The 23,544-nt window shown below is 42.7% G+C and overlaps 1 protein-coding gene across 1 annotated transcript; it reads left to right on the top strand.

Annotated features, from left to right (window-relative positions):
• The first annotated feature begins 285 nt into the window (after positions 1-285).
• LDHB (lactate dehydrogenase B) lies at positions 286-18,465 on the top strand. The gene is made up of 8 exons (XM_032798325.2): positions 286-407; positions 3,540-3,671; positions 10,446-10,563; positions 11,211-11,384; positions 14,056-14,229; positions 15,666-15,783; positions 17,016-17,139; positions 18,101-18,465. Exons 2-8 carry the CDS (start codon positions 3,546-3,548, stop codon positions 18,266-18,268), a joined length of 1,002 nt encoding a protein of 333 aa, XP_032654216.1. The 5' UTR covers positions 286-407; positions 3,540-3,545; the 3' UTR covers positions 18,269-18,465.
• Positions 18,466-23,544: the final 5,079 nt, after the last annotated feature.

Here is a 23,544-nt window from a genome sequence, read left to right on the forward strand (position 1 = left end):
TCAGGCAGCTGTGGGGCACAGAGGTTCGAGGTCTGCTTTGCAGCTGAAAACTTTTGGCTTGAGAGAACCGCACTTGTGCAGCCCCAACCAAACCCCTTCCCGAAAGTGACTCAAGGAGTGGCCGGCCTTTTTGGGGCCGGGACGTGTGGGAGGCGGTGGGGGGAGCTGCAGCCGTGCGCCTGTGTCCTTGAAGGGGATTGAGTGAGACTGGGGGCGGGCAGCGCTCAGGTTTCCAATCACAATAGCGTAACCGGAGGAGAGGGCGCCGAGCAGGATCCGCCTCTTTCTTCCCTTGCGGCCCGGACTGACATTGTCTTAGCTCCGCAGGACACAGACTGCTGCTGTACTGGGCTCCTTCCTTCCTCCTGCACCATCTGTCCCAGCCCGGCTGAGCCATCCTCACACAGGTAGGTATCGCACTGTACGGCTGCGCTGGCCCCTGCTTATGGGGGGGGGGGGGCGCTAATGGAAGGGACGAACCTCCCCCTTTCTCTTTCATGGGGCCTGCCTGGTATGTGGGCCTCTAGGCGGGATACAGACCTCCCCCCCCGCACTTTTGAGAGTCAGGCTCTCTTCTGCCTTGTGCATTACTGCACTGCTCCTCCCCTGCCCCGTTGTAGCCGTAGGGCCTGCTTGATGGAACGGTGGCAGGATGGGATCCCGCTTTGAGGAGGAGCGGGGATCGCCTGTTCTTTGCAGTGCAGCGCTGCTGCTATTTAAAGAGCAGTTGGGGGGCAGGAAACAACCGCTCCCCCCTCCATTGCACAAGGCCCGGTTAACATTGAGCCCTTCGGAAAGGGCGCAGCTTCGTTGTTAAATCCTCCCCCCCCCCCCCGTCCCCTTGCGAGGATGGCTTAGGGAAGTGACGGGTCGCTTTTCTCATCGCATTGCAGCGTCTCCATCTCAGGGATGGGGGGAAGGGCATGGAAGAGACAATATCCCCCGGCGCCCCTTTCTTCTGGCCTAGAAGCTGGAGAAGTGAGCCCCGGCTATAGGGCCCCCCACCGCCTTAATCTCCCCTGGCTGCGGGCGGGGCGTCTCCCCTGTGGACCCCACGCCCCCGGCTAACACGCGGGCTCTCCCCCCAACCTGCGGGCGGGGAAGGGTGGCTGTGGCACGTGCAGCGGCCGGGCTGACTTGGGGACCAGCCGCGTGCCCTGGAGCCGCCCGAGCTGCTGCTCTCACACTCACCCACACACCCCCTGGCGCGCGCGCGTGCTCCGGGGAGGCAGGGTCCTGTGCACGCGCACGGCGGAGTAGGGGGAAGAGGAACGAGAGATGGGCAGGCGTTTGCGCGCACTGCCTCCCCCTGGTGCGTGGGAGGGGCGCGCGCTGCGCTGCAGGCGGGCAGGGCTAAGACGTGGCCGGGCGAGTTCTCGCTGTCCTGGGGCGGGGGGAGGCGGCGGCAGCAGCAGCAGCAGCCCGGGACCCTCATACCAAAGAGGAGCCTTGAGACGTGATCCCGTAGTCGAAACTTTGGTTGAGGACGCCACCTCCAGGGGCTCTGGGGATGGCGAGAGCCGGGCGCGGAGCTAACTGCATCCTCCCCTGACTCACGCATGACTCAGGAGAGGAGCAGCCGTCTCCACCCTTCCTGGCCTGACTGTCCCAGCCGCTGAAACGCCTGTGCCCCCCGCTCCCACCCTGCCTGCAGCTGCCGCCACCTCGTCTCCCCCTCCAGTGTCTGATTCAGTATTAGATGGCACATTTGGGGCATTTAGGTACTTTCTGCGCCGAAGAGCTTGCAGGTTTTCTGCTGTTAGGAAAGAAAAAACTAACAAAACCACAACACGACATCCTTTTGGTAAAGTTAGAAAAGAGCAAAATTAAGATTGCCTTTGCAACTTCCATCCAGCGCCCCTCCCTCCCCCCATGCCTTGTGAGACAGCCTTTAATGACATGATCACATACTGTTTTACCCAGGACCCCTGCCTCATTCAGGGACTGGGTAGCTGGCCCTCAGGCCTTGTTTACTGCCTTCCATCCAAATCCTGTACTGAACACAACATTATTAATTTCCTTCTGGGTGTTTCTGTGGTGATCTGACCTTAGAATCAGAGTTCTTTACAAACACTCATGACTTTATCTTCACAACAGCCTTGTGAGAGTTGCTGATGGTTATTCTCCCGATTTTACAGCTGGGGAATGGAGGCACAGACAGGTTAAAAAGGTTAAGTCCAACATTATCAAAAATGCTCACTAATTTTGGGTATCCATTTTGAGATAGATAGGGCCTGTTTTGTTTTTTTTCCAGAATATTTGGCATTTTTATTGCAGTTGATATGTTCAAAACAGCTCCAGTCAAGTTTACTTGCAGTTGTGAGTGTTCAGCGCTTTCTGCAAAATGTCTTATGTTGGGGATGCAGAAAATGAGGGACACGCATGTAGTGACCACCTGTGAGAATGTTAGTTTAAGCAACTTGTCCACCATCACACAGAAGCTCTGTGGCAGAGGCAGGGACAGAATTTAGTTCTCCAGGGCAGCCTTCAGATGCCTTAACCAGGAAACCATCCTTTCTCTTCCAGTAAACCTCTGATTCATTCAGTACATGCCTTTCATACGAATGAGAATGAAACACTATTTCTGCAGAATGCATATTTTTATCTGGTTTTATTTCCCCTCTCTTGATTCCCAGTATGCCTTAGAAAATACTCCCTTAAACGTTGTATGTTGAGAATTCTACAGATGGAGAAATGATGCAGGAGTTCTTTCCTCTAGTGCGGTGCTTCTCAAAGTTGGGCCACTGCTTGTTTAAGGAAAGCCTCTGGCGGTCCGGGCCAATTTGTTTACCTGCCGCGTCCGCAGGTTCGGCCTATTGCCGCTCCCACTGGCCACGGTTCGCCATCGCAGGCCAATGGGGGCTGTGGGAAGCAGCATGCGCCGAGGGATGTGCTGGCTGCCCTTCCTGCGGCGGTGGTAACATACAGGTTGATCAAAAGGGGCCTCTGATGCTAAATAAAAATGAATGCCAGGTTAGCTCTGTTCTAGCACAGTTTATTATACACAAATGGATTGGAATATTAACATTTCTACATAAAGCCACAAAGGCAAAAAAGACTCATTATGTATTTGGAAGGGAGGGAGCAGTGGGGGAGCCATTTAAGTAACTGAACACTGTATTTATTCAGTGGTTTCCATCCAGAAGGTTTCAAAGGATTTACAAACTTATAAGTATTTCTTAACCCACCACTGAAATGCAACTATCACTAAGCAGCTGTCTTTACACCTCAGAACAACAGTGCATATAGAGAGGAAAAAGTACATTGTATCCAAATGAGATTGAAGTGACAGTTTTAGGTGGGTAGAGTGTAATTATTGAAATAGAACTAGACAATGCCGACAGTGCTCATGTGTCTGCCTAGTGGGTTATATAAACAACTGTTTTCAGTGACTTGGAAATGTATATCTATAAATGGCACTTTTATTTGTAAATTTCAGTGTTGAGGCTAAAGTAGTTATCTTTTTTAATATGAAGAACATGGGAAATGTGATTGGGTTTAATCTGTGGAGTTTTGTATGTGTCTCTCTTTTCTTGCAGAATACAATGGCTACTTTACAAGAGAAACTGATTACACCAGTTGCAGCAGAATCCACCACCCCTAACAATAAGATCACCGTAGTGGGGGTTGGTCAAGTTGGAATGGCCTGTGCCATCAGCATTCTTGGAAAGGTATAGTTCAATAACAATATGGAGCTAAAGTAATCGGAATTTTATTGTGCTACAAAATCTGATTGACTTCTTTGTGTGAAAATGGAGATAAATATGACAGACTAATATGAGAATAGTCTGATTAATTCTGTACATTCCTCCTAAATCAAGGATCGGCAACCTTTCAGAAGTGGTGTGCCAAGTCTTCATTTATTCACTCTAATTTTAAGGTTTTGTGTGCTGGTAATACATTTTAACCTTTTTAGAAGGTCTGTTTCTCTAAGTCTATAATATATAACTAAACTATTGTATGTAAAGTAAAGAAGGTCTTTAAAATGTTTAAGAAGCTTCATTTAAAATTAAATTAAAATGCAGAGCCCCCCGGACCAGTGACCAGGACCCAGGCAGTGTGAGTGTCACTGAAAATCAGCTTGTGTGCTGTCTTCAGCACACGTGCCATAGGTTGCCTACCCCTGTCCTAAATGAACCCCTCTGCTCCACATGAGGCTCATCATCTCATTGTGTTTGTTCCCAGTTTCTCTCCTCTTTGACTCTTATAGTTGTCTCATGTTCAGGAAAAGGTCTGATTGTCCTTTTCCAAAGCTGCCTACATTGCAGACTGCCAGGCTGGCTTTGTGTACAATGGGTCTGCAACGTCTTGCCATACTTTTTTCGTTGTTGTTTATTCCAGCGTTCCAGGCCTATGGGAAATGAGTCCAGAGTCTGCTGCTTGATAGCAGGGCCGTCAGAGAAGGGAAAGAACGTAAATAGAGACAGACCAGAGATCGATATTAAATGTGCGATGGACACCCAAAACTATACACACTCAACCTACTACCTTCTTCATTCATTCATTCAGGGCCTGATTCAAGGCCCAAATGAAAAGATTCCCATTGACTTCAGTAGGCTTTGGATTAAGCCCTTATTGCCTAGTTGTCCAGCTTTCACTGTAGCTACAACTGAATGTCAAATTCTCAGATCATGATTCTGGTTTCATGTTGCCCATATTCAGGCAGATCTCCCATTGTCTGTTTAAGGACTGACTAAAACCTCAGTAAGGACCTCAGAATTTGACCATTTGTTTTTGGAGGGCAAATTTTGCAAGTAGTTGTTTCCTTTTTTTTTACTTCGTTTATATTTGAAAAATAAATTGGAAACTAAGGGCCAAATTTTTAAAGATATGTAGGCACCTAAAGATGAAGGTAGACACTTGGTGGGATTTTCCAAAATATTGATTTCAATGCAAGTTAGGTCCATACATTACTTTGAAAATCTCACTAGATGCCTATCGGCAACTTAAAGCACCTAGATCTTTAGATTAATTTGCCTCTAAAGTCCCTTGTAGGAAAGAATTTAAATGAGCTTAAGTCCCGTTGGAAGTCAGTAGGGACAGATTTAAGCATATGCTGAAATCATTTTCTGAATCGGGGTCTTACTTATTATGGACCAGATTTTGAAAAGTACAGAGGTGCTTAAAGATGAAGACAGGTGCTTAGGCACTTCTGAAAATCTCTCTAAATCCCTTAAATATCTGGCCCTAAGAACCTAATCCTGCAAATTGCTCTCTCTAGGCAATTTCTACATGGAATAGCTTAGAGGATCAGGGCCCAAAGCTGTGCACATACCACTAACCCTTTAGAATGTATTTAAGGGACACAAAGTTAACTTGAGAAGTTAATAATTAACAGTGACTTAGCTATAGGCCAATGCACCAAAAATACAATATACTACCGTAAAACTAAAACGAAATCCAGAATTTTAAATATCAGAAATAACCATAAATACAAATTTAAAAGAACATAACCCAATTAAAGCATATATCACCATGTCAATTTCCTTTTCCTTATTTTAGCGGCTGAACGCATAAATAGGGTAATCACTTGGATCACAGATACAGTGCCAGTTCCTGATAAATATTTTGTTGTCTGAGAGGTTGTAGACAAAGGCATCTGGAACAAAAACATGGAATGACATTTTGACCTCAAGGGCAATACAAATTACAATGTAATAAATAATGGGGTAAGTCTTCTGTCCAGAACAGCATGGACAAAGGTGGGTACATTTCTTGGTGCCAGTATATCTGCCTTCTAAGCAAGCTGTCGTCATAAATTGAAAGCGGAGAGCTCTAAAAGCCCTCCTTAATTTATTATTGGACAAATTATCTAAATATCTGGAGTACGCATGAATCCTTTTAACAAGGGGAAACCATATTGGATCATATTGGTCCCTTCTGACCTATGAGTCTATAAGGTGACATCTTTGTAATGGAAACTCTCATGCTTATTAATATCCTCTAATCTCAACTTGATTAGGGATTTCACATTTTTTAAAATTGAATCTAATCATTTCCAATTCTGAGAGGACTTTTAACCAAGGAAATTTACATGAACAGGCCCTACTGATCTGTTCCTCCAAGTATAGCCATGGCCACTGTTGTGAGTGCATACTATGAGAGCGAAGCCAAAAATTAATATTACGGTATTGCACTTTGGACAGAATAGAAATCGTGCCTGTCTTAGCTCTAAGAAGAGCAGCTAGGAGATTATTTGGGAGACGAAGAAGCTTCATAAGAAATTTGTTTTGGATCACTTCTAGTCCCGTGGGATCATTCCATCCCCATATTTTTGCGCCATACAAAATTTCAGTGCACAACTGGCCTGAAACAGTCTAAAGGCTGGTGCAGTTAAGTTGCCCCCATGAGTCCTGGTGTAATGTAACACAACTTGCATTGAATTTGAGCCTTCTCTTTTGTTACCTGAATACGTTTATCCCACAATCCATTTTCTGAGAACCAGGTAGGCAAAAGAACTAATTTATTGAATATATTGCCCATCAATCTTCCATTTATGCAACCTCTACCTTCAATTAAAATATTTTACTTTAGTTTTGGAGTAATTTATAAAAAGGCCTTTTGCTGACAGTATAAGCCAAATGCATTTAATATACACTTTAGTCCCACTGATGTTTGTGATAATGGATCCATATCATCTGCATATAAGAAGACGAACACTGGGTAATCCATGATTTTAGGGGCAGGGCCGCACAGAGGGTGAAGGAAGGGGGCAAGTGGGACAATTTACCCCAGGCCCCGCAGTGGCCCTCACAAGAATATAGTATTCTATAGTATTGCAACTTTTTTGGAACTATTTTTATGGAAGGGGTCCCCGAAATTGATTTGCCCCAGGCCCCCTGAATCCTCTGGGCGGTCCTGTTTAGGGGGAAATACTGATCCACTTTCTGTTAACTTGACTTAAAAAAAAAATCTTAAGAAAATTCACTGTTTCTGGTACTGTGCTTTTAAAATAATATGTCATCCGGCTATTTTTAAAAAATTCTTTTAAAACCATTCAAAGGTTTTTCTCCTCCCCTTTAGATGATTGGAAGATATTGCTCAGCAAGGGAGAAACTGATATACCATGCAAGGAAAACAGTAATATTAACCATGTACAGATGTCATAAATAAAATGTTATAGTTATTTTTCATGGTACAAATAGCTGTAGAAAATCAGTTACATCATGTGGAAGTATGAAATGTCATGTCAAATCATTAATTCATCATGAAATATCCTCAGGATGTGTTTTTTTTTTTGTTTTTTTTTTTTTAAACACACTGTGCTTGCCTTTCTCCATCTGAACTCGGCATCATTCTTGCTGGAAAAGCAATGGTATCTGTAAAACTGGCAGAGTGGGAACCCAGTGGAAGTGACGGTTAACCTCTTTATTAAAGAAAGATGCATACTGGTTTATAGTCCTAAGAAGAGCTCTTTACAGTGTCAAATTCTGACCTGGGGATCACAGGCATGCACCTCCCAATGTGAGTTGCATGTGCGTAACTAGTGGTAGAAATTGGCCCTCACAAATTTTAAGCCAATTTATAGCTGGATGGATTTAGTTGCTTTTACTGGGCTTCTACTCTGTCAGGGGCACAGATAGCATCACTTTTCATCAAGATGGCCACCTCCAGCATTTTGGCTCAGAATTGGCATCTCTTCCTTACAAATTCCAGTTGGGATTTAAAAAATATGTTTGTAACAAACTGTTTGTGGGCGTTGAGCCATCTTGATAATTGTGCCTTGCTTTATGAACTCTGACTGTTGGACTCCATCAAATGGATGCTACCTTCAATTAAGCCGTAGCCTAAATTTTGCACTTACCAATATTTCCAATATTATCGTAAAATAGGTGTATGTGGAATGAGGTGGGGTTTTTTTTTTGGGGGGTTTTTTAGCACATCAAATTCACCACTGTCCATGTTATTGAAGTTATAGTTCAGAGTTCATTTTTTCTGGTATAGCATCTCATTTAACATACACGTGAATGGTGTTAATTGTATTCTAGAAGGGGGTTGTGTTTTTCACGTCTGCTTCTAGTTAGCAATAAGAAGTCATTGAGACCTGTGCTCTTTCAGAAGAACTTGAAATACTTTGCCTCAGCTTTAGAGGTGAACTATATCTTTTTGTAAAAGCATTTAAGCTGTATCTGTGTCTTATCTTGTATACTTTATTCATGCGAGTGCTACTATTGAGCCAAATTCCTCTCTAGAATACAGCAGTATCAATCCAGCAAAGCAGTTGGAGCTATTTCAGATATACTCCGGTTTCATGAGAGCAGAATTCAGTTCCTAACTTCATTGGGTCTACGTAGATGAATAAGGGTCACAAGATCAGGTATCTGAGCCCTGGTCTACACTGCGGGGGGGAGGGATTGATTTAAGTTACGGAACTTTAGCTACGTGAATAACATAGCTGAAGTCGACATACTTAGATCTACTCACCGCAGTGAGTCGACTGCAGACGCTCCCCCATTGATTCTGCCTGCACCTCTTAGCCTGGTGGAGTACAGGAGTCAATGGGAGAGTGCTCAGAGGTCGATCAATTGCTGCCTGCCGATCCAGTGGGTAGTATAGACATACCTTAAATGTCCTAGATCTTTAAAAGAACATAGATGTAGATTTTATAGGCCTAATTCTGATTTTACTCACTTTTATCAGTTTTACACCTGTTTAATCAACTCACTTTCCTGGAGTTATTCTTGATTTACATTCATATAACTGAGATCAGCATTTGGCCCTGCAAATGATTTTTAAAATAAAGCAAGACTCGAGTACAAGCCCTTGGAATTTTCCTGCAATAGTTGGTGGTATTGGTTGTGGAAAGAAGTTGCTCTGAGTGCAATAAAATAAATTGATTTGTAACTAACATGGTTTTAGAATACGTACTTTTAAATTTAAATACACATATTTTGTGTTACTGATTTGAGGTGCCTTTTAGAAATATAGATAGCGTCACGTTATGTTTGTTTCAAGTCTTTCTATTTTCAGAGCACTTTGCAAACACTAACCAGTTAAGCCTCATAATGATAGAGGAACCTATTATCAATTTTACAGAGGAGCAGAAAAGACAGAGATGCTTGCTTGAGGGTAAAGTTTTCAGAAGCACTTAAGTGACTTAGATGCCCATTTTCAAATGGACGTAGGCACATAGGACAGTAGTAGAGAGAAGTCCTGAACAGAGTTTCAGGGTACTTTTATTGGCATGAAAAGCTATACAAGTGATGCCAAAGTTTCAGCAACTACAGAACAGCAACAGAAAACCTAAACCACCACTGCGACAACCAAATGTATCTGCCAGAGGGAGATTAAATCCTAAAAGCATCTCATATTTTAGTCATTGAAGTAGAAAGTGTCTATCATCCCTGCAAAATCTCTGAAAGTTTGGGGAGTGGGAGAACTTTGAAACTATCTCCCAGTCTCCCCCTGCTGGACAACAACCAAATGTGGCTGAACTTAAGTTTAACAAATTGACACTGTTTTAGCAGTCCAAGTGGGGAGAATTAGGAACAGTTCTGATTTAGAGCTGGTCAAAATATGGTGAATATTTTTTGTGAAAACTTTGACCATGTCCAATTTTAATTAAAACTTTGATTAAGCTGGTTGAAGCAATATTGTGTCACTGAATGTTAATTTGAGGTAACTGATAGCAATGTGAATTTTCCATCAAAAATTTGGGGCAAATACTTGAAATACTGTCTTGCTTGGATATAGAGCAGAATGTAATTCTTACAACTAGTACAGAGAGTTCAGCATATTTTTCTAAGTAAATAAGGCCATGTCTACACTCCCACTTTTGTCGGCAAAACTTATGTCACTCAGGGGTGTGAAAAAACACACCCTTGAGCAACATAAGGTTTGCCGACATAAGTGGGAGTGTGCATGGTGCTTTGTCAGCAGGAGAGCTTCTCCCACTGATCTAGCTGCTGCTCCTCATTGGGGGTGGTTTAATTATGTCAGTGGGAAAACTATCTCCTGTTGGCATAGAGCAGCCACATGAGAGAGCTTACAGTGGTGCAGCTGCATCAGTACAGCTGTGCCACTGTAAGGACTCTAGTGTAGACGTAGCCTAAAATCTTGTAGTGCCTTAATGATAAAGGGGAAGCTCCAGAGTAAGGATTTGTGGCTTTTCCCTTTGAACAAGGGGAAGTGGGGAAATGTAACCTGAATCGTAAACTTTTATTGTGCTTTAATAAGGGTTTATAATATTTTTGCTTCTGGAGTGTGTGTTTTATATGTCACCACCGTCACCATCTGAACTGTCCCATGCTCCCATTTTTGGTCTAGTGATTCAGAAGAGATGCTTTACCAGAGTGTGACATTAATATACTCTGTAAAGAGCTCCATATAACAAGTCATAATATAGTTTAACTCATCAAAGGAAGCTTTGAAAAATAGTAAAATAATAATACACAGTGCGCCCTTTGTGTGATGTCCATATTGTATTCCCTCCACTCCCCACACAGGGTCTTTGTGATGAGCTTGCTCTCGTTGATGTTTTGGAAGACAAACTAAAAGGAGAAATGATGGATCTGCAACATGGGAGCTTGTTCCTCCAAACTCATAAGATTGTGGCAGACAAAGGTAAACTTGGGATCTTGCTTTTAAAATACCAATATACTGTAAATCTACACTGTAATAGGAACGCGCTCAGGGTCTTGCATTCTGGCAACAAACTCAGGGCTTGATGTTACCTGTGAAAGTTGAGGCTTAGGTTAAGACTTAAGGAAGAAGAGCAGATAACATATTTAAACAAATGAGAGGCATTCTGCTAACACTGGAACCACTTCTTCCATTTTTCAAAATCTAAATTGCTTCTCCTTTTCCCATCCCTAATTAACACTGAACTGTCCATCTGTAGTGGATTTCAACCAAGAAGCATAAAACAGATATTAAAGAAACTTCAGAATTCTTGGGAGGTGGAGAAAATATTAGCCTTATTTTATAGGCGAGAAAGCTGAGGCCCAGAGGCACTAAATGACTTATCCAAAGCTACAGAACTGCAAAGTTGAGAACAGAATCCCTAAATCTCTATGTCCTGATTTGATCAGTAGGTAACAACACCATCTCTTAAGAAATTGTGTGGACCTATTGAGATTGAACTTTTTTCATTTCTAACCAGAGTATTTTACACACATGTGGAGCTATTTAGAGCGGTCTGTAGTTGCACATTGCTCTTGACTTTTACTTTATTCAACTGTGTTCTGTATTTTTCTTCCTCTCCTCTATAGATTACGCTGTCACAGCTAATTCTAAGATTGTGGTAGTAACTGCAGGAGTTCGTCAGCAAGAAGGGGAGAGTCGCCTGAACCTGGTCCAGAGGAATGTAAATGTCTTCAAATTTATTATTCCTCAGATTATGAAGTATAGTCCCAATTGCACCATCCTTGTGGTTTCCAACCCAGGTGAAACAGTGTTTTAATTTACAAAGTAGAATTCATGAGTTTTGTAGAACTTGCCTTTAATTTGATGTTCTGCCTAGTTAACAGTAGGAAGTATGTAGAAATGTGTGTCTTGTGTATAGAGAGTTCTGTGGTGTCTGCTACTAGTGATGAAAAGCAAACATGATTTACATTTACTGTGGCCGCCTTGTATACACAGGACTTTGAACACTGTTTGAAGACCTGGTTTGACATAGCTCAGTGGTTTGAGCATTGGCTTGCTAAACCCAGGGTTGTGAGTTCAATCCTTGAGGGGGCCACTTAGGGAGCTGGGGCGAAAATCAGGAGCTGGTCTTGCTAGTGAAGCCAGTGGCTGGACTCAATGACCTTTCAGTTCTATATCACCATATATTATTATTATTTATTATGTTTCAAAGTTCTGGGTATATTGGCTTCGTCTGCTGGTAGTTTAAGCAGCCTGGCTCAGAACCACATGAATGTGAAAGAAGGTGCAATTTCAATAATTCATTTCAGAGAACTTGTTTAATTATAGCTTTTATGAGCACCTAAACATCCAGATGCAAAGATATGGCTATCTGTTTGAATGACAAATCCAGCTTGAGAATGTATTAACATCATTGATTGATCAAGGAAATTTTTAATTTTAAATTTCAGTATCTGTTTTTTTGAATATAGTTTCAGGAAAAGTTTGTGCATTGAGGATAAACTTTAGACATCCTGGATTTCGGTTCCGCACACTCCTCAGCTTAGCTTTAACTGAGATCACTGGGGAAGAAAAGTTAGAATAGAAACATTTGAGTAAATACATACTAGAGAGTGCATTAGGATACAAAAGATTTATTTAAACAGATAGTGTGAACATGTATAGTGTGAACAATATAGCTTTTGCACTGGAGGATCCAGCCTGGCCATTAATACCACATTTATAGACAACAGAAATACCTGAGAGAGAGAAGTGGCAAGCTATGCCTGCTATTCTGCTCAGGTTTCTTTAGACCCAAGCTGAGCAATACATCACTAAAGAATGTGCCATCAATTAAGAAGCATGGGAATTAGGGAGTCATAATAGCAATCTTATATTAGGTTAGATCAGGGGTCTGCAACCTTTCAGAAGTGGTGTGCCAGGTCTTCATTTAGTTACTCTAATTTAAGGTTTCACATGCCAGTAATACATTTTAACGTTTTTAGAAGGTCTCTTTCTACAAGTCTATAATATATAACTAAACTATTGTATGTAAAGTAAATAAAGTTTTTAAAATGTTTAAGAAGCTTCATTTAAAATTAAATTAAAATGCAGAGCTCCCCAGACCAGTGGCCAGGACCCAGGCAGTGTGAGTGCCACTGAAAATCAGCTCGCGTGCTGCCTTTGGCACGTATGCCATAGGTTGCCTACCCCTGGGTTAGATATTCTCTATAGCCAGAGGTGCACCATTTCATAAGCACTGATGTTTTTTAAGCTGCTGCCTCAGTAGGTGAAACCCAACTATAACAGCTCAATATAGATGAGTTTCACAGTCCTGTTTATAAAATTTATTCAAAGATTAAATTGGCGGTCACTCAGGACAAAAAGTGCTGGGAGAGGACAACTGTGTGTTGCCCTTTTTTTAAAAAAACAAAAAAAGTGTGCCCTGTGCTTTCTCCAAACTTGTAGAACTCCTACTTTCCCTGTCTTCTGTGGTTGGAACAATGGATGGTATATTACAGTGGATATGGGTGCCTGGTCCACATGGATTGGGATGTATATCCCTGACATTCTGCCCCTGTTCTGCGTAGGTAATTCCTGACAGGATCAGGAATAATCTGCATGGTGACTGTTTGTGCAGCCATGGCTGATCAGGAGATGGGCCGTCATTTGTGCAGCAATAACTTGTACCATGTCTGCACTGTGGGCATTTGGGACCTGAGTTTTGCAAGTTATGTAACTCCCAAAACAAATTATTGACCTTTGAAGTCCAGTCATTTGGTTCTAAGGCAGGACCTGTCATTACTATTGCCTGTCTTTCTCGGATACTGTTCTAGTTTCTGTACCTTTCTTCACACCCCTTTAGTTTATGTATTTTGGGGGGGGAGGGGGAGTTTGGACCATTCCCAAATAGCTTATTAATTTTGAGCTGCCTGAAAATATAGTAGCACCATACAGTCTAGTGCATAAAAGTCACTTAGCACCATGACATAAATTAGGCAGTCCTCATCCAAAGACAGTTCTGTGCAGAAGTATCTTGTTTTTCATGTACCAAATGTATTGCAAATTATACGAAACAAGAAATATGCCTTTGAAAATTCAGATATGTTTTATATTTTATATAACACAACAAACTCCCGGGAATATTTAACTAGCCTAACTCAGTTCCTGTGTCCATGGGGCCCAGTCTCTTTCCGGCCATACCAAGGAGAAACCTCCCCTGGATTTAGCCTCTAGGACGTATCCTCCAGTGAACTCCTAAAAAATGGCTTTTATAATTGCAGACAGAGCCTCAAGATTCCACAAGTGAGATAAACCGTCCTATTCTCTACTCCAGTTAGGCATGAGATGCTTTATGCAAGTGAATCCAGCTGCACACTCTGTTTCTCTGACTCATAAGAGGCTACCCTGTCATATGCACAAAGGCAATAATTTAAGTAAATCTGTATATGGCTAAGTTAACCATCTCACTGTCTTTCTTCTCCTTTCCAGTGGATATATTGACCTATGTCACATGGAAGCTAAGTGGGCTGCCCAAACATCGTGTGATTGGAAGTGGTTGCAATCTAGATTCAGCTAGATTTCGCCATCTGATGGCTGAAAAACTTGGTATCCATCCCACCAGCTGCCATGGCTGGATCTTAGGAGAACATGGTGATTCTAGCGGTAAGAAACACATCTGCTGTCTTTTGGAATGAGAGAGACCGATAAATAGCTAATTCCTTGAAAGTGGGGGAAAATCCTGAAAGAGCTGGTACGTGCTGATATTTGGTCAGCTGTTTTCTGGGTATGTGGGAATACCAGATCCAATTTCTCAAATGGTTGAGCAGTAGTTTTATCTTTTTAAAGTCATACCCCTTCCTCTTCTCATATTCTTTTATGGTGGTCTGTGTAAAATTATGGATCACTAACAGCTAATTCTGACCTTTATAAATATATAAATTAAAAAAAACCTGTGTCCCATAACAATGATTGTGGTTGAGATTTTCAAAGGAGTGTATGGGATTTAGCTACATATCTGCCATTAAAAATAATGGCAGATATGTAGTTAAATCTTGTTTTGAAAATACAAACTTTTTCTTCTGTTTTAGCTGAACCTTAAGAGTTATTTTTCAGTTTGCCTTTGGTCACTCAGTAGTTGCCTGTGTATTACAGCATGTGATTTGAATAACACTCTTTTGAGACTGCAATATTCATTCTTGGCAGGTTAACAGCAGAGTTTCTGTTACTGTAAATCACCAAAAATGCTAAGAAGTTCTAATTTAAGTCAAATACAAACAGTATTTTGGTGTATATTTCACAATACTATTTAAAGAGAATAATAATAAAAGATGATAATAAATAGAAGACCCACATCTGGGTTTTACAGACACCAGTGTGCAATTCCATAACCAAGAGCAGAATTTGGTTGATTGTATGCAAACACTTTGTGATCATACTTACTGCTTCTGCATATGGCTGCTTCCCCTCCTTTTTTATCAGTGTTTCCCGGATCCTAATGGATCAGAGGATGACTTCTCCCTCACCACTGAAGTTTGTGCTATATGAGGAAATTGCCATTCTGGGGATCAAAGGAACCTTCTTCCTTTGTAGATAGATGTGTTGCACTCTCTTATGTTCAGGACAAGAGGATGAATGAGCAACTTGCATGGAGGCAGACCCCAGTGCCTCTGTGTGGATCAACAAGCACTAATTTCTCTCTATTGTCACCTTGCCAATGCCTCCCAAAGCAATATCTAAAATAAATACATTTTTAGAGGTTAGACAGTTGAGTTGGGGCAAATATCCATTTCCTAGGGTCAGAAACTGTCGTCCAGATTTGAACCCAAAATAAATATTAAGAGCAAGTTGTTAACCCTTCAAAGGGCAGAGAGCTTTGTAATTAAAATATTGACCAATATTATACTTATCATTTTATAGCATTCTCCCCTCTCACCTACCAGAGCCCTTGGAACCCAGGACAGTGAAATAATAACAGATAAAATACCATCTTAGCTGCTACTTTGTTCATGTTTTGGCCTTTTATTTGATAGGCAAAGTGGAGTGGGGAGGAATTGTAATCATAACTGAAACTTACATACTCTCTCTGACTTGTATTACAGTGGCTGTTTGGAGTGGAGTGAATGTGGCAGGCGTTTCCCTCCAGGAGCTTAACCCGGCCATGGGTACTGACAGAGACAGTGAGAACTGGAAGGAAGTCCACAAACTGGTGGTTGACAGGTACGGTGAATGGGGGATAAGGTGGAGCGTGATATTACAAGTGGCTAAAGCAGTTTTTTCCACCTTAATCACTTTCAGTAGCTCTTGACTGCACATTTGTTTGAGTGTTTGCATTTGCAAATGTAAGACCAGATCTAAATGCAAACATACACTGGTTTAAGTAGATTGGTTTAACATCAACCTTCAGTTAAACCAGGGCAACATCTGTATGTAGATGATCCCGAACTCTTACAGGGCCACATCCAGCATGTTCTTTCTCATATGAATAGTCCTTACTCACTGGATTAGCCCCATTGACGTAAATGGGACAGCAAACCCTATGAGTAAGGACTAATGCAGGATTTATAGGATCAGTGTGCCTGTTTATCAGGAGACAGGATGGTCGTGTGGGAAGAGTAAAAAAAGGTATATTTCCTTATACATATATTTATCTCATAGAACTGGAAGGGACCCCAAAAGGTCATCTAGTCAAGCCATCTGCCTTCATTAGCAGGACCAAGTACTGATTTTGCCCCAGATTCCTAAGTGGCCCCCTCAAGGGCTGAACTCACAACCCTGGGTTTAGCAGGCCAATACTCAAACCACTGAGCTATCCAGAAAATTTGGGTTTTGTGTCTGGCTCTCTCCTTGACTTCCTGTATAAAGTTGGGCAAGTCACTTACCCCTTCTCTGCTTCACTTGCCCCATTTGTAAAATGAGAACAGTGCTTTTGTAAAGTATCCAGAAATGGCAAAGTTAAAAGTATTAAATATTGGTATGTTTGATATGTGCATAGTCAGTGTGTGATGTTGACTTTTTAGGCGTTCTTGTGTGTATGTATATATATAAAATGTATTAAATTTGTTAGCTAGACAATGTCAGTCCAATTTTTTGCTGCAATGATTCCATTAACTAAAGTAAAGAATCTGGCTAGTCACATGTGTTTTATATTCTCTGCTTACCATCACAAAGCAGTATCCTGTCCTTACCATTATTAGAATATGTACTGTGTAATACCTAGCAATAGTATAATTGGATTTACATATTGAAAATTATGGTTTATGCAAACTCCACTCTTATCTCCCAGTGCTAAAATATTATTGAGTAAGGATATTAAGTTCTATAACTAAAGGTATTGCAGTACTTCAGCCATTTTAAAATGTTACCTCAAGACTGATGTAGTATCCTGAAAATGTCTTGAAAGTCCCTTAATATATATATATATAATTGTGTCTTCTGCACTTTTCTCTTAGTGCCTATGAAGTGATAAAACTTAAAGGATACACTAATTGGGCCATTGGCTTTAGTGTTGCTGATCTGATTGAGTCTATGCTGAAAAATCTGTGCCGGGTTCACCCAGTGTCAACCATGGTAAAGGTAAGAGAGACTGTTAAATCAGCTGCTGTAGTTTAATCTGGTATGATGACCATATTATATGCATGGCCTCTACTGAATTTGCTAAATTCTTGGTGAAGGAATCCTGGTAAAATGATACTACTCTATGAACTTGAAAAGAACTAGAGATACAGTGGAGTCGCATCATAGGCGCATTTAACTTATGCGATTTTAACGATATGCGTTTGGCAAAACATAACAAAAAAGAGAAAAATAACAATTTAAATACTATTCTGTAGTGCAGGTGATTCCACCCGCAATTTCACTCAATGAGCGTTTGACTATACGTGATTTTAGCCTTACTTGCTGACTTCAGAACCTAACCCCTGCATAAGATGCGACTCCCCTGTAGTATTATAATGGAAATTATTATTGTAGGTTTAAAGTCCACTAGCTGAGCTGACCTTTCTTCTTCTCTCCTTCCTTCCTCTCTCCTCCTGCTCTGGGGAATTGTAAAGAGAATGTATTGCCTTTATGCCATGCAAAATTTTAATTTTGTGGGCCAAATTTGTCTCTGGTGGACTGCAGCTGAATCTGAGGGAGGATTTTCCCCAAAGGGATAATAACCCTAAAATTCCAGCTGGGACTCCATAGGATCTTCATGGCAGAGGTCCTCTGGGAGAGGAACTGAATCAACATCTCCCAGGACAGCCCTGCACATGTTGGGGGCTGCACCAGCCACCTCTAGGTCCCCTGACAAAGCGGAGGTTGTGGGCACTTTGAACTGTTGTTCCTTTCATCTCAAAGCCAATCATTTTATTGTAAGGGTTTCTAACTATCTATATTTGCAGCCTATGGGCAAATTCTATGTTCAGTCACGTTGGTGCAACTCTAAAATAACTCTGAGATCAAGGGGTTTACTCTGGGTTTATGCCAATGTAACTAAAAGCAGATTTTGGTTTTTAGTGTGCTGTTTGATCTACTTTCTGTTTGTTTGTGGCAGGGCATGTATGGCATAGAGAATGAAGTTTTCTTGAGCCTTCCTTGTGTGTTAAGTGCCTCTGGATTGACAAGCGTAATCAACCAAAAGCTGAAAGATGAGGAGGTGGCTCAACTCAAGAAGAGTGCAGATACATTGTGGAGCATCCAGAAAGATCTCAAGGATCTGTAATCTATTAATGTTAACTTCCAGCAGTGTAAAAACTGCATAGTGTGTGCATATGTGGGCTTTCTAGTTACTGTACGTCTCTGGAGCTAACATTTCATTGATCTTCCAAAAGTGAAATGAGCTTTTCTCCACAGCAACTGAACATATGCTTGTTGTAATGTGCAGACTTAACGAACAAATAAAATTAACTTTCGAACATGCTTCATTCTCCTAAGGAGTCCTCATTTCCAGTGGTTATGATTTTCCAGCTATGCATGGAAACTTTCTCCAATGCTTCTTTTCGCGTGTGTGTGTGTGTGTGTGTGTGTGTATAAATATATATATCAGGGAGGCAATCCCTACTAAGATACTCAATTCACACAGGAGGAGGAGTTAACATTTGGTTTTATCCATTCTACTAAATCCAAATACTGAATAAGGGAAATTTATTCCCAGATTTTCTTTTCATTAGGGCACCTTCTCTATTCCTCCCCAAAATATGAACCATAAAAATGAGGTATGAATTTATCTGTGTTCAAGATCCGTTTAACTGAAAACACTACTAGTCTATGACCCCGAAGTACTTCTGACATAATTTTTGGTCTGATGTTCCACAAACCATCAGGCTGGAAACAGGTGCTTTATATAGTCAGACCATTGGTCATTTTTGGTTGTGAAATGTTGAACCTTAACAATCACATTCTGATACTGTCGATTTGCTTTTTATCCCTATTTTAATTCTTGTGTGCTTTTTAGTCTCCTCTGTCTTGGAGAATTACTAAAACTAAATATCAGTGTTTTGAAAACCAGAATTCCAGCCTTCATAGAGTATAAGTCTAAGGATTTGGACCAAATTCTCTCTTAACATATAAAACAGGCAGAGTTGGCACTTAATCTCTAATTAGATTTTGGATGCAAAAATCATGTGGGTAAGACTGTTTCAGATGTGCTGTATTAGGCAAAGCGGTGTGAACATTTAGAAAGTAGAAGTGATTACTGTGACAGATCAAACAGTTTCCTGCAATATCCTTGAGACACTGTTGAATTCAGTTTAAATATCTCTGGAGTCTTATTAATGCAAAGGTTAGGTATTATTGTGTGACAGTATTATGTGTTACCTGTCTAGGGGAGGTGATGTAATGTGAAGACTGGGAAGTGTTTTGAACTTCGGAGAACTATACTGAACAACGTATCAGACAAGAATGGACTTTTGGGACAAACTGTTAAGTGGGTTTTCGGGGCCATCTAACAAGAGGTGAATCCAAATTCCCCACCTCTGGTTATACAAGAACCCAGCCTTTTTAAACTATGCCCTGAGGAATGAGCCATTGTCTGCTGATTATGTATTTCCCAGAGTCTCAAGATCAAAGGCTAAACCTGGATAAAGGAAAGACTCCTAGGAGAGCTCCACTGGAGTTACAGGTGTGAGGGGGTGTCATGGTACAATTCCCCACTCTGAACCTTAGCTTCCAAAAGATGGGGTACAAGCATGAATTCCTCTAAGCTAAAATTACCAGCTTAGAACCTGTAGCGCTGCACCAACCAGGAATTCCAGTGCCTGGTACACTCTGATTCCCCAAACCTTGCCTGGGGAACCCCAAGACCCAGACCGTCTGGATCTTAACACAAGGAAAGAAAATCCTTCCTCCACCATTGCCTCTCCAGGCTTCCCCTCCCCTGGGTTACCCTGAAAGATCACTGTGATTCAAACTCTTGAATCACAAAACAGAGAGGAAAATTCACCTTCCCCCCCCTCCTTCTCTTTCTCTCTCAGGGAGAGTCTGGGAGGGGAAGTAATCCTGACACAGAGAGACATTAGCCTCTCTCTCCCCCTTCCTCCTTTCTCCCCACCAATTTCCTGGTGAATCCAGACCCAGTCCCTGGGGTCTACACCAGAATAAAAAAATAATCAGGTTCTTAAACAAGAAACTTTAATTAAAGAGAGAAAAACAGTCAAAACTATTTTGTAAATTTAAAATGATTAGGTACAGGGTTTTTCAGCTATAGACACTGGAAATACCCTCTCAGCCTAAGTATTCAAGTACAAATTAAAAATCCTTTCAGCAAAAATACAGTTTGAACTCCTTTCAGCCAAATACATATTTGCAAATAAAGAAACAAACATAAGCCAACTCGCCATCTACCTAGTACTTACATTTGGAATCTATAGAACCTGTATCAGGGAGATTGGAGAGAAACCTGGTTGCACGCCTGGTCCTCTGAGCCACCAGAGTGAATAACAACCAAAAACTAAGAGCACACACAGAATACTTCCCTCCTCAGATTTGAAAGTATCCTGTCTCCTGATTGGTTCTCTGGTCAGGTGACAGCCAGGCTTACTGAACTTGTTAACCCTTTATAGTCAAAGAGATATAAAGTACTTCTGTGCTATTAACTTTTCTTATCTGTTTATGACAGGGGGTGATCTCTGGAGGGAAAGAAAAGTGAAGATGCAGGCCTGTTTAGGCAGTCTGGCTTGCTGGAGATATCACAGTGTAGGCAAGAAACTGCAATCTGGAATAACCCTGGTCAGGATGGGGAGAGATGCAAGTCTCCACCCAAGAGAGAAGACCATTGAGGAGCTGGGAGGTGGGTGCCCTTGAGGGATCACAGAGTGGGAATACAGGTGCAGTTGCCATGCGCTATGAAAACTGAGGGGAATTTTTAGTTTCTGACCATCTCGCACGTTTTTGGTTGGTTATTAACAGTAAAATAATCAGGAGCTGATGCATTGTTAAAAATTGATTTACGTAGTATCTGGACCAGAATAGCTTGGCCAGAGGTGTTCAACTCAAGAGTTGGTGGAGGCAAGAGTATCTTAAAACCACCTTTGTGGATCCTATTCACTCCCCAATACTGGGGCCTTCTAGTCTGCCTGACACGAAGTAGAGAATCTGTAGGGCTCTAGCAGTTTTGTGAAATAGTGGTAGTGCTAGTGTACACAATGTGCTGGCAGATGATGCTGTTTTAGCTATCTCATGCTCACCTTCTCGGAGCAAGGCTGGGTAACAGTGTGTCTAAAAACATCAGCAAGTGGTGAAAGCCTTGCCTGCATTAGTATCCCAACTGTTGATGCTACTATGGACGTGAACTGATGGCAGCAATGGTGGGAATGTTGGGGGTGTAAAGGGAGGTGAATATAGATAAAGCTGAAAGACCGTTCTATGGGTCTTGGACAGGCCTGAGCTCTGAGGGCTTGGCTACACTGGAGAGTTGCAGAGCTGGTGGTGGGTTTACAGCGCTGCAACTGAATCACCGTCCACACTTGCAAGGCACATACAGCGCTGTATCTCACTGGCTATAGTGCTGGTTGTACTCCATCTTGAGAAGGGGAATAAACACTATAGCGCTGCTGATACAGCGCTGCTCCGCCAGTGTGGCCATCAAAAGCGCTGTTGTTGGCCTCCAGTAGTATTCGGAGGTATCCCAAAATGCCTGTTCTAGCCACTCTGCTCATCAGTTCGACTTCTACTGCCCTGGCCTCAAGTGACCAGCCATCAGACCAGCCCTGTCAATGCCCCGGGAATTTTAAAAATCCTCTTCCTGTTTGCTCAGCCAGGTGTGGAGTGCAATCAATCAGTGAATCTTTCCAGGTGACCACGCCTCCATGTGCCAAACGAGCCCCAGCATGGAGTAATGGCGAGTTGCTGGACCTCATCAGCGTTTGGGGGGAGAAAGCTGTGCGGTCCCAGCTGCACTCCAGCCGTAGGAATTACGATACCTTTGGCAGGTATCAAGGGCCATGATGGAAAGGGGCCATGACCGGGACTCGCTGCAATGCAGTGTTAAAGTGAAGGAGCTGCAGAGTGCCTATTGCAAAGCCCGTGAGGGAAACCGCCACTCCGATGCTGCCCTCACGACCTGCCGTTTCTACAAAGAGCTGGATGCGATACTTGGGGGTGACCCCACCTCCACTCCAAGGACCACAATGGACACTTCAGAGCAGGGGGGAGGAGGAGGAGGAAAGCGAGAGTGAGGGTACTGGGGTCGGGGGAGACATCCCGGAGTCCCTGGAGACATGCAGCCAGGAGCTCTTCTCAAGCCAAGAGGAAGGTAGCCGGTCGCAGCAGCCGGTACTTGGTGGAGGACAAACAGGGGAGCGGGTTCCCGGTAAGCGGCTTTTATTTTCAGGATGGAAATTTTTCGAGAGAGGAGGGAGGGTTAGGGCTGCATGCATGCATGCCTAGATGCGGAATAGCACATTGATATGGTCTATCACGTCATGTAATTGGCCTCGGTAATCTCTTCAAAAGTCTAAGCCAGAGCATGGGCAGAAGTTTATTGGGAGAGCCACTGTGGTCCTTGTCCTAGTGAGGCTAACGCGTCTGCGCCATTGTGCTGCGAGGGGGGGTGGGGGACCATTGCTGCACACAGGCAAGCTGCATGGGGCCAGGACGGAATCCACATTGCAGTAGAAGACCCTACTGTGCTTCCCAGGTGACCCGCAGCAGTGAGATATCTTCCAGGATCAACTCCTGTGGAAAATGTTGGGATAGTGTTCAGTGTAGGTGTCCCCTGCAGCTGTTTGCTTTCCCCAACGCACAGAAACCCCAGTACTGCGTTGAAACAGTCAGTCCCCCTTACTCACCATTTCGGGGCTCCCATGGGTTATGTGCGCTCTCTTTGGGATGGGAAAATTATGCTATTGTGAAGACTGTTAATGTGCCCTCCTTAACCTGCGGGGGAATAACTCTGTCTGGTATAAACAATGCTGCCTCTGTTAAGTGTTGCATTTTGCTTTCACAGATGCAACCTTGAGATCTCGGCTGTCCGTGTTATCACTGGCTGAGAGACTACAAAACCTCCAGAAGAGGCCATGAAAAAGCAAAGAAGACATGCTGCAAGAAGTGATGCACCAATCTCTCACAGAGAATCAAAAAGCGCAGGAGTGGAGGGAGAGGGGAAGCAGGATCTGCAAGGAAAATGCAGAGCAAAGAAAGCAATGCATGGAGTGACTGATAAGCATCCTGGAAAGCCAAGCGGACTATCTCCAGGCGCTCGTATCCATGCAGGCGGAGCACTACCGCCACCACCCGCACCCCCCCGCCCCACCTTGTCCCAAAGCTCTTTCCCTTGTGCCCCCATGTTAGCTCCACACCCCCTTCCCCAGCATCCGGGTTCTTACTACAACCAGCTACCTCCAACACCTGTACGTTCACCAACCAGCCCTGAGAACTATGACCCTTACCCTCTGCACTCAACCCCCTCACCATGCAGTATAGGCCATCCTGAAGTGCAAGCAGTCATTGCACAGCACTCCAGACAGGACATATTCAAACCTGTGACTGTACAGTTCCCAC

Source organism: Chelonoidis abingdonii, chromosome 1 (genome assembly GCF_003597395.2).
Source record: "Chelonoidis abingdonii isolate Lonesome George chromosome 1, CheloAbing_2.0, whole genome shotgun sequence".
Taxonomy (NCBI): Eukaryota; Metazoa; Chordata; order Testudines; family Testudinidae; genus Chelonoidis; species Chelonoidis abingdonii.

Bases quoted from the DNA above. Each gene is read 5' to 3' on its own strand.
- LDHB (XM_032798325.2), top strand. From the start codon at position 3,546: ATGGCTACTTTACAAGAGAAACTGATTACACCAGTTGCAGCAGAATCC. The intron at 10,564-11,210 runs GTAAACTTGGGA...TCTCCTCTATAG, and splicing joins TAAGATTGTGGCAGACAAAG to ATTACGCTGTCACAGCTAAT. The intron at 15,784-17,015 runs GTACGGTGAATG...CTTTTCTCTTAG, and splicing joins CACAAACTGGTGGTTGACAG to TGCCTATGAAGTGATAAAAC.